We start from the raw sequence: 10,202 nt of genomic DNA, 5'->3' as shown, positions 1-10,202 counted from the left end.
AACGGGTGGCCACCCCTTTTTTCCTCTGTTGTAGCTCCTCACTGAATCCCCCATGTCACAGGCCCCACGTTGGGTGCCACAAATGTCCCTTCCCTCGGGAATTGGGAGTCGGTCCGTGGAACCTGGAAGGGGGAGTGGGTGGGACAAGAGACGCAAAGGAGGGAGGCAAGACAAGGATCTGATCAAGCCTCGTTTTATTGTCTCACACAAGCTTCTTATATAGAAGTGTAAAAAAGGGGAAGTAGGGGGAGAAAAAATAAAAAAACAGAAGTTGTTCAGAAGTCTTCTCAGAATCATCACACCCGAGCGCAGCTTAGTTCTTGTGGTCGGCCAACTAGATTTTAATCAGCAGTCATAAATGAGAGCATGCAGTTTTCACAAACTTGCTGGGCCGCAGCCTCAGCATTTTCCATGCTCAGCCCGCCACCACTTCCTCATCAGGAAGTTGGCAGTCTGTCCTTTTGGCTCTGCAACTCAGGGGGTCATCATGAGAACACACAGTTCCCCACAAGCCCCCACTGTGACTGTTATGCGGGTGGGAAATCCTATTATGGTAATTGAAAGGTGGAGCCTTGAAGAGGTGATTGGATTGTAGGACCGTGCTGTAGTGAATTGATTTAAAATGGTGGTCAGGGGCGTGGTTCTGAGGGCTTTAAAAGAATAGGAGAGTCTGTCTTGCCCTCTCTGCTCTCTCTGCTTCCACCATCTTGCAATGTGAGACCCCTGGGTCACTGTCACCACCACCAGATGGATATTGGACTTCCCAGCCTCAGAAACTGTAAGCAATAAATTTTGTTTTCTTTATAAATCACCCAGTTCCATGTATTTTGTTATAAGCAACACAAACGGACTAATACACCCTCCCCCCACCCCAGGCCTCTGCCTCCTCCTGGGCGCCAGGGTCTCCACGAGGCAGCCCACACCCCTCCCCTCATACCCACCCTGGTGTGCTCTGGCTCCTCTCTTCAGTCCCTACCCTTCCAGATGTGTCCCCAAAAGCCTCTCTTCAGTCCCCACTCTTCCAGATATGTCCCCAGCAGTGGCAATGTGACCTGGGCTCTTCCCAACCCCCACAGAGCCTCACTCCAGGCTGTGACCTGCCTGTTGTCTTGGAATTTGTTCCCTCTGCCCACCACCATCCCTGCTGCCCCCCATCCAGCTCCACTGGGATGTCCCCGGCCCCTCAACCTTGGAAGGGGGCAGTGGACTCACCTGCTGGCCCTTGGAACCAGCCACATCGACTCCAGTCACATAGGGCATCCACAAAAATCCTGGGGACAGAGTGAAGAAGGTGACTTGAAGGGTTCCGCCTCCTCCCTCCATGAGGAGGCCTCAGCAGAGGGACCTCAAGAGGACCTTGGCCCAAGGCCTCAGATAAAGAGATACAGGACATCGAGGCTACCAATGGGAATAAGAGCATGACCAGCCAGGGGGGGCCTGAGACCTTGACCACAGCTCCCTTCAGAGACCACAGTGCACTGGCTGTGCCCACATCCGGTGTGGGGACAGCTTCTTCCCGTGAGGCTTTGAACACCCCAGGTAAAGCCTTGTAGTTACCTATGCTCAGGCCTGAAAAACTACACATTGGACCTTTACCAGGAGTCAGACTCTTCGTATATAGTATTTATATAACAGGTTCAGCAAGTGTATCAATATAAATATGTCTAACATTTGGAGGAGCTAGTGTGTGGGGCAAGCAGAGACTTAATGAAGCAACTAATTTGTACTATAAAGCCATTGCATGCTTTTTTCTTTGTTTTTTGGTGGCTGGCAGGTACAGGGATGCATACAATTTTATATTTTGTAGTAACTTGCTCACTTGCTCTCTCTCTCTCTGTCTCTGTCTCTATCTCTGTGGCTGGAAGGTACAGCAATTGAACCTTGGACCTTGGTGTCTTCAGCACCACACTCTCACCAGCTGAGCTAACTGGCCAGCCCTACTTTGTACTAATTTCATTATTGGTTTCCCCCTGTGGGAATGCTGGCCAGAACTCACTCCATCCTATGGCCTTTGGGGCTGTGGCTTCAATAGCTACAATTTTCCCCCTGCACAAGTCGCTTAGCAACTGTGGGAGGTACAGGAACAGAATGCTATGCTTGTAAGATAAAGGGAGTAATGGGCGGGCCCGGTGGCACACTCGGTAGAGTGCGGCGCTTGGGAGCGCAGCGGCGCTCCCACCGAGGGTTCGGATCCCATATAGAGACCGGTCTGCTCACTGGTTGAGCGCGGTGCGGGCGTGACACTGAGGGTTGCGATCCCGTTACTGGTCACGAAAAAAGACAAAAAAAGGAAGAAAAAGAAAAAAAAGGGAGTAACACTGGCAACCCCAAAGATAAGCAGTAGGAGGCTGCAGAGCGCCTGGAATCTTGCACTTCGCAGCCTTTCTCTCTTTGGCACAGCTCCACTTTTGTCTCTAAGTCCCTTGTAATCTTCAACTCTCCAGCCTCTGAGGTGCAGAGAAAGCAGCTGCACAGCACTCAGATGGATGGTTACTCTGCCCTGTCTCTGAGAGCAACCACCTCAATCATCATCATCATCATCATCTCTTTGTAAACCACATGGAGTTGCCTGCTTCGTTCTTTGGCATCAGGATGCCTTCTCAGTTTGACAGGCATTATACTGTTAGCTCACACTTGGACACCCCCATAGATATACAGCTATTTATACAGCTTGTGCAGAACTACTTAATGCTGAAATTAGCTGATGGTTGACTGGATCCAGACCTTCCTCAGGCCAGGCATTTTCTGCTAGTATTACATTCTGAGGAGGCTTTAACTCAACCTCTCAGTACATTTGATCAGTAATATTAGTATTACCTTATGGCTTATTTACACGAGGTAGTTGAATTTAGCCAGCACTGCCAGTGTCACACCACATTGCAATATGGTCATGGTGCAATACAGTTTATTTTGCATGACAAATGACTGAGAATTACAGAGATATTTACTACACCTTCTCAAGAAAACTGAAATGGAATTCGGTGATCCAAATACTGCATTAGAAGGGGCTGGCCGTGGCTCACTTGGGAGAGCGTGGTGCTGACAACACCAAGTCAAGGGTTAAGATCCCCTTACTGGTCATCTTTTAAAAAAACAACTCCCCCCCCAAAAAAAACCCCAAACCAAATACTGCATTAGAGGGCCAGCCCGTGGCTCACTTGGGAGAGTGTGGTGCTGATAACACCAAGGCCACGGGTTCTGATCCCTATATAGGGATGGCCGGTTAGCTCACTTGGGAGAGCGTGGTGCTGACAACACCAAGTCAAGGGTTAAGATCCCCTTACCAGTCATCTTTTTTAACAAAACAAAACAAAACAAATACTGCATTAGTATTGGATCACCTAATATTAATTGGTGGTATAGTGATATATACAAGTGCAAATATACCACTAGGTGTGCAAAGACCAGTCCAAGGGAAGTGTTTATTTCTGTCAAGACTCATTTGTTGCCTCCTGGGGATATAAGCATCTGTACAAAGTACTCTACTGGGCAGCTATGTGTGGGGCCTTCCCACTGGCGATCTGTCCCAGAGCCATCCGCAGTCTCTGTGTCTCTGTTGGGAGACAGGATGGCTCTTGTCAGCATTTTGTGCCTCTGAGGCTGCAGGAGGGATGTGTGAAGGATCATGACATCTCTGCACGACTGCCGTCCATGTCATGGGTGCACCCTGACCCAGCAGGGTCTCTTGCCTGCTTTAACGCAGATGCACAAAGGCTACTCCATGCATCCTAGCTGCTCAGGCTGCAGGGGCACACACATGGGGACCTCATGGACCTTCACACCTATGGAGGTTCTCAGGGGGCTCTTGGAATTTACACCTACACACGACTGCCCTCGTACCCAGAATAGACAGAAGAGACTCCTGTAGGGGACAGGAACTATTCTGAATACCATGCATGTGCTCCCCATCGGAGGGAGGTGCCCTGTTCTATAAGACCCCACGTTCTGTGTTATCCTGTGGTGACTGGGTAGCCACCCAGGAATCAAAGGTTCATCAACCCCAGTTCTTTTATTCTTTCTTTTTCTTAAACCTTGCTTTTGCCTTGTTTCAGTGACTCAGGGTTGTTCCACTCAGGGTTGACTCCCACTTCCTTTTTTTTTTTTTTTAAAGATGACCAGTAAGAGGATCTTAACCCTTGACTTGATGTTGTCAGCACCACGCTCACCCAGTGAGCTAACCGGCCATCCCTATATGGGATCCGAACCCATGGCCTTGGTGTTATCAGCACTACTGAGTGAGCCATGGGTTGGCTCCTGACTCCAACTTCTGATGCCAACATGTTGGAGGTCCCCAAGGCCACCTTTAGGCTCAGTGATTCACTAGAAAGACTCAAAGAACAGAAAATTCATTATCCTCACAGTTATGGCTTATAACAGCAAAAGGATTTGGAGTCCAATCAGCAGAAGTTCATTGGGGTTTGGTTGCATAGGCTAGAGCGTCCACAGGGATGACTTCAGCTACTCAGTCTCCAGCCTCTCTCAAGGTCACACTGATACAGTGTGACCCAAGGTCCCCACCATAATTCACACTGTTGGTATAAACCCAGAGTGGCACAATTCTTCGGGTATGCAAAGATGCTCATTTCAGGTGGGATAGTCTAAGGGTTCAGAGGTTATTTTTCAGGAGCTGGTCAAGAGCCAGTCCTTTCCTTGAACTGTGCAGGATTTAAACATCCTAGGTCTGTTGAGTTAACCCTTTACTGCATAAGAACCAGGGATGAAGACATGTCCCATGACAAGCCACCCATGCACCAGAAGCCACCTGTGGGGCATTGGGCACGTCATCCTACCCTGTAGCCTCAGTTCTCTGCTGTACAAAGGGCATTGTAATTGCTCCTGGGAGTCAGGTGAGGGGTGTGTTGTGTGGTGGGCATAGTGTCAGGCACACAGTAAGTGCCCAATAAAGTGTGGGGGTGGTTGCTGCTGTGACTCCAGAGCCAGGGCAGGGGAAGGAGGGCCCCGAAGGTCTGGCCGAGGATCCTGGTCCTTGCAGGCCATGGAGGAGGCCGGGGTCCAAGCCCAGGAGCAGTGTGGGTGCCAGCCTGGTGCCTCTCTTCCTTGGGCCCAGCCCAAGGCAGGAGGACGAGGAGAGCAGGCGTGAGCCGGGCTGGAGCTTCGATAATCTTTTCCTTTTCCTGGAGCATGTGAAGACTTTGACCCCAGAGCCATCCCGGAAGTGCTGGTGCGAGTGCGCTATGGAACTGGCCCTCACCAGCCTCTTGCTCTCGCTTCTCCCTGGGGGCCTGTGGGGGACCGAGAGCCCCCTGATTGTCCCATCTAGCCTTTCCCTGAGGAGTACCACTGGGTTAAACTTGGATTCAGGTAGGATAAATATCGGGTGTGGTGGACACTGATCCTGCAGGATAATAAATGGGCCTGAAATTTGGGGGCAGATAAAGAGGGGGTGTCTAATTCCAGCTCCTTATGGCCTCGTGATTGGGCAGGTCCTCTGAGGAATGCAGGCGGTGGGGTCCCCCATCCACACCGCAGACCTCAGTACCGTCACAGCTGCCAGTGTCTGGGATAAAGGAAGGCAGGTCTGGGGATGTTCGGGGAGTCCCGAGGGGGCTGCGTATAACCCGGGCCCATGAACTCTGTGCAGTGTGTGGACGTCCGCAGGCGACCAGCCGCATCGTATCGGGGCAGGACGCCCAGCTGGGCCAGTGGCCGTGGCAGGTCAGCCTGAGGGAGAACAATGAGCACGTGTGTGGGGGCGCTCTGATCACTGAGGCCTGGGTGCTGACGGCAGCCCACTGCTTCTCTAAGTAAGTAGATGCCCAGGGCACGAGCTCAGGCCAGGCCAGCAGGAGCCGCCCTTACCCCTTTCCCTGCACCCTCATTTCTCCAGTTGAAAGGCAGCCTTCTGCCTGCCTGGGCAGGAGACAAGGGAGAGGACATCTCCCCCAGCACCTCACGTGTCCACCGTGGATGGCCCCCGTCCCCGGGCTGGGCACTGGGGAGAGGTAGGACTGGAGAGAGACCCAGCCCCAGCCCTCCCATGTATATCTCCCAAGAAATGATTCACTCCCCAGAACGCTTTTGGTTTCTCCCACATCAGAGCATCCCTTGAGCATGCAAGGTCTCAAATCCACTGCTCACCAGCCCGATGGCCTTTGGACAGGTGACTTCACCCCCCACCACAGTGTTCCACACCTGCAAATTGGAGGGCACGATGGGTGCCTTGCAGGGTTGTGCTGAGGATTAACGGGGATGCCTGGCAGTGCCGCCACGTGCTCAGCTCTCAAAAAAGCCCAGTGTAGTAATGTCAGGGTCCTGGGCTGGCCGGTTAGCTCAGTTGGTTAGACATGGTGCTGATACCACCAAGGTCCAGGGTTCCATCCCTGTACTGGCCAGCCATCCCCCAAAAATGTTAGGGCCCTCAAATAAAGATCATCCATAGTCCCTGCCATGGACCTTGGCACAGGCTCCACGATGCCCTTGACCTTTCCTGTCCCCAGGGACCAGCCCCTGTCTAACTACTTCGTGCTACTGGGTGCCATCTCCTCCTACCCCGAAGACGGTGATCCTGGGGAGCTCCGAGCCGTGGCCCAGTTCATAACGTACCCGAGCTACACGGAGGAGCACAATGGTGGGGACATTGCCCTGGTGCAGCTGGCTTCCTCCGTCACCTTCAGTGACCTTATCCTTCCAGTCTGCCTCCCTAAGCCTGGAGACCCCCTGGATCCTGCCACCTTGTGCTGGGTCACTGGCTGGGGGTACATCGACACAAACACATGTAAGGATGAGGTTGGTGTTGTGGGGTGACTCAGCAGGGGCCAGATTTGACACCCTCCCTAGGGTCAGCTGCCCCCACCACCACCCTCATACCACACACGCAGCTACAGACACAGCAGGGCGTGAGCCACTGAAATACTGCCCTGCCAGCACATAGGCATCCTCCCACCCCAGACCCTCCCCCAGGCCTCCCACCCCATCCTGCCAGCATCTGGTAACCATGGGAACAATGCTGGGCCCAGCTGAGGGCTCTGGGATGCTGGTGCCACCTGAGCTTACATGCGTTCTGATAGGCCAGCGCATATGTCCTCTGTGCTCAGGGGCTGTGGCCCCCTTTGGAGCCTGCCTGGGCTCAGTCGTGGCTGGGCAACCTCCTCTGGCAGCCTCCTCTGGCAAGTGGAGATCTCAAGGATGCGGTTAATGCAAGGGTTACGTGGAATGATGCATTAAGGGCATCTCCGGAGGGCTGGACTGGCCTGAGTTCTCAGTATATGTCATGACTGCCATCATCATCCCTCATGCTTGTAATGTCACCTTGCTTTAGTCTCCTGGGGCTGCCGTAACAAATTGCCACAGGCTGGGGGGCTTAAAACAACAGAAATGTGTCCTCTCACAGTTATGGAGGCCAGAAGTCTGAAGTGAAAGTGCTGTCCGGGCCTCACTCCCTCCAGAGGCTCGAGGGGAGGACTTTTCTTGTCTCCTCCAGCGGCTGGTTGCTCCCAGTGGTCCTTGGCATTCCTTGGCCTGTGGCTGCGTCACTCTAACCTCTGCCTCTGTCTTCACACGGCCTTCTCCCCTGTGTTTGTCCCTGAGTCTTCTGTTCTGTTTCTCATAAGACACTCTCACCCTCATTCACTAAGACCTCATCTTAACTGACAGCATCTGCAAAGCCCTCCTTTCCAAACAAGGTCACATTCTAGGTTCTAGGAAGTCTGGGCAGCACACGACTTAACCCACTCTGCACCTACTAAGTCACTTTTGACCTGAAATATGGAAAGCCAAAGGTCACGGGTGGAAGTAATATGACCATCATCTGTGGCCAGAGCTAGGTCTTTTTTTTTTTTTTTTTTTGTCCTTTTTGAGACCGGCTGCACCGCGCTCAGCCAGTGAGTGCTGTGAGCGCACCGGTCATCCCTATATAGGATCCAAACCCGCAGCGGGAGCGCTGCTGCACTCCCAGCGCCGCACTCTCCCGAGTGTGCCACGGGCTCGGCCCCAGAGCTAGGTCTTGAAACCAGGTCTTGGTTCTTGCCCTGCCCCCCACGGCATGTCCGTCCCACCCCACTGTCCACATTCTGGGAGGGAGGCTGAGACCAGCAGAGCCTCCACACAGCTGCTAGTGCCCTACTGGGGGAGGAAGAGGACAGGTCTTCCTAGTGTTTTATTGAGACACATTAATGTCCTCCCCCTGGGGCTGGGATTCAGCCTCTGTGAGGCGGGGATGACGCGGGCTCACCTCATGACCTTGGCGTAGTCATCAGGGTTTTATGAGGGCAAACTTGGACTCCTGCTCTACTGGAAGCAGAAGAATGACACTCAGAAATGGCTTTATGCCATGGGGCCATCCAAGTGCTGGCATGTAGGGACAGCCCAGCCAGGAGACAGGAAGTGACAGCTCCCCTCTGAGCTCTGCTCTGCACACCTGGTCTCCCCAGTGCTGCCTCCACCCTTCACCCTGAAGGAAGTGCAGCTGCCCATCATCGACTCTGAGACCTGTGATGCCTACTACCACGAGAACTCTGGCATCCCCAGCCAGGAGCCCCTCATCCTGGAGGACATGCTGTGCGCCGGCTTCGAAGACGGCCAGAAGGACGCCTGCCAGGTGAGCGAGCCGGGACCAGGCTGCCCTCCCCAGCACCCCAGGAGGGTCAGGGTCTCCCCATCACCACTGTGAACCTCCCAGGACGGAGGAGGACAAAAAAAATTTTTTAATACAAGGATCAATTAAAAAAAAAGTTCCCAGTCTCTGTCTCCCTTGCAAATATTATATAAATATTATCAGGACATGCAGTATCTGCAACTATGATCACATCTCTATCCTTAAAGTTTTCCCTTTTTGGCCAGAATTTTTTTTTCCTTTTTTTTTTAAATTAACTTTCTTTTTTTTTTTTGCGCTGCTGGCTGGTACAGGGATCCAAACCCATGACCTTGGTGTTATCAGCACCACGCTCTAACCAAGTGAGCTAACCAGCGGGCCCCACAATTGCTTTTTCTAGCTGTAGCAGAAGTTTAAATTTTATGTAGAGAGTATCGACTGTCCTATCACATTGCTTCACCATCTGCCATGGACATCCCCACTAATTCCCAGGCCAGCCGCCCTGCCACTTTCCAGAAATATCCAATCCACTGATTCTCTGCCTGCTAGCCCTGGCCAGTAAAGAGCTGAAGAGTGGTTGGTGGGACCAGGATGGGGGCGGGGGGCCATGAATCTGAATTTCCCACCCATGTAAGGAGAACAACTGGCTCTGAGCAGCCCTGGTCCCTCACACTCCTACACTCTGGGCCCCTTCTTTCTTCCCAGGGTGATTCCGGAGGCCCCCTGGTCTGTGACATTGATGGCGTCTGGATCCAGGCAGGGTTGGTGAGTTGGGGGTCCTACTGTGGCCTTCCCAGGAAGCCAGGTGTTTACACTAATGTCAGCTTCTACAGAACATGGATTATCGACACAATCTGGAGCTCGACCTCAAAGGAAAGAAACTACTCTCCAAGACTTGCTGGGACCTACTCTGGTCTATTGCTGCTTCTGGGACTGCTGGGGGGTACCCTCGTCTCCCTGGGGCTTGCCTAACCGAGTATCTCATTCTCTCAGCCCTCCAAACTCATGCCCTCTCTCTGCTCTTGGCTAGGAACAGCTTCTCGAAAGGACCCCCCTCCCTGCGCCCTCCCTAGGCAGCTGCCTGCTGCCATCCACACAATACCCTGTCCTCCAGGGACCCTCTCTGGCCCCTCCCCCCCATCACCACATGGTTCTCTCTTTACACCCAGCCCTGTCCTCTCACTTGTCCCCCATGGGCCCTAAGCTGCCTCTCGCCCTCCCCAACAGCCCCTGGACTCTGCGAGGGACAGAGCCTGGCATCTTCACTTCCTTTCTCACCCCACTTCCCACCCCCGGGGCTAAGCCACAGGGTATAGCCACGTCTCAGGATTCCTGGGACTCCTGGAATCAAGGTTCCCAGCCCATGGGGTGGGCCAGTCCCTTTGCAGATGTGTCTGTCCTCAAGGCAATAAAGACTGGAGCTGGCAGGACACTTCCTCTCACTGGGCAGTTCCTCCCCTGTCTATGAAAGTATCTCCCATGTATCGAAACTCTATCCACAGAGTGCCACCAGGTGCTCACGGCAGCCTGTTGGGTGCACATGCGATGTCCCATTCTTCAGACAGGGAAACTGAAGGCTGGGAGCTCCAGGCCTTGCCCAAGCCCTCTCAGAAGCCTGGTTCCGAGGTTCAGTGGGCAGCAGATCAGCTCA

At 53.2% G+C, this 10,202-nt stretch overlaps 1 protein-coding gene across 1 annotated transcript; it reads left to right on the top strand.

Moving 5' to 3' along the window:
* The first annotated feature begins 5,195 nt into the window (after positions 1-5,195).
* On the top strand, positions 5,196-9,635 carry LOC103585347 (serine protease 33-like). Its single transcript, XM_008566274.1, has 5 exons — positions 5,196-5,322; positions 5,603-5,765; positions 6,459-6,736; positions 8,391-8,557; positions 9,257-9,635. The coding sequence occupies exons 1-5, from the start codon at positions 5,196-5,198 to the stop codon at positions 9,521-9,523; spliced, it is 1,002 nt and encodes a 333-aa protein (XP_008564496.1). The 3' UTR covers positions 9,524-9,635.
* The last annotated feature ends 567 nt before the right edge of the window (positions 9,636-10,202 follow it).

Source organism: Galeopterus variegatus, unplaced genomic scaffold (genome assembly GCF_000696425.1).
Source record: "Galeopterus variegatus unplaced genomic scaffold, G_variegatus-3.0.2 Scaffold233, whole genome shotgun sequence".
Taxonomy (NCBI): Eukaryota; Metazoa; Chordata; class Mammalia; order Dermoptera; family Cynocephalidae; genus Galeopterus; species Galeopterus variegatus.
The sequence above is the reverse complement of the archived record's forward strand: the minus strand, read 5'-3'. Positions and strand labels throughout refer to the sequence as shown.

What these genes read in the sequence shown, in the direction of transcription:
- LOC103585347 (XM_008566274.1), top strand. Translation starts at nt 5,196, where the DNA reads ATGGAACTGGCCCTCACCAGCCTCTTGCTCTCGCTTCTCCCTGGGGGC. An exon ending in TGGGTTAAACTTGGATTCAG is followed by an intron (nt 5,323 to 5,602) that starts GTAGGATAAATA and finishes AACTCTGTGCAG; the next exon opens with TGTGTGGACGTCCGCAGGCG. An exon ending in GCCAGAAGGACGCCTGCCAG is followed by an intron (nt 8,558 to 9,256) that starts GTGAGCGAGCCG and finishes CTTTCTTCCCAG; the next exon opens with GGTGATTCCGGAGGCCCCCT.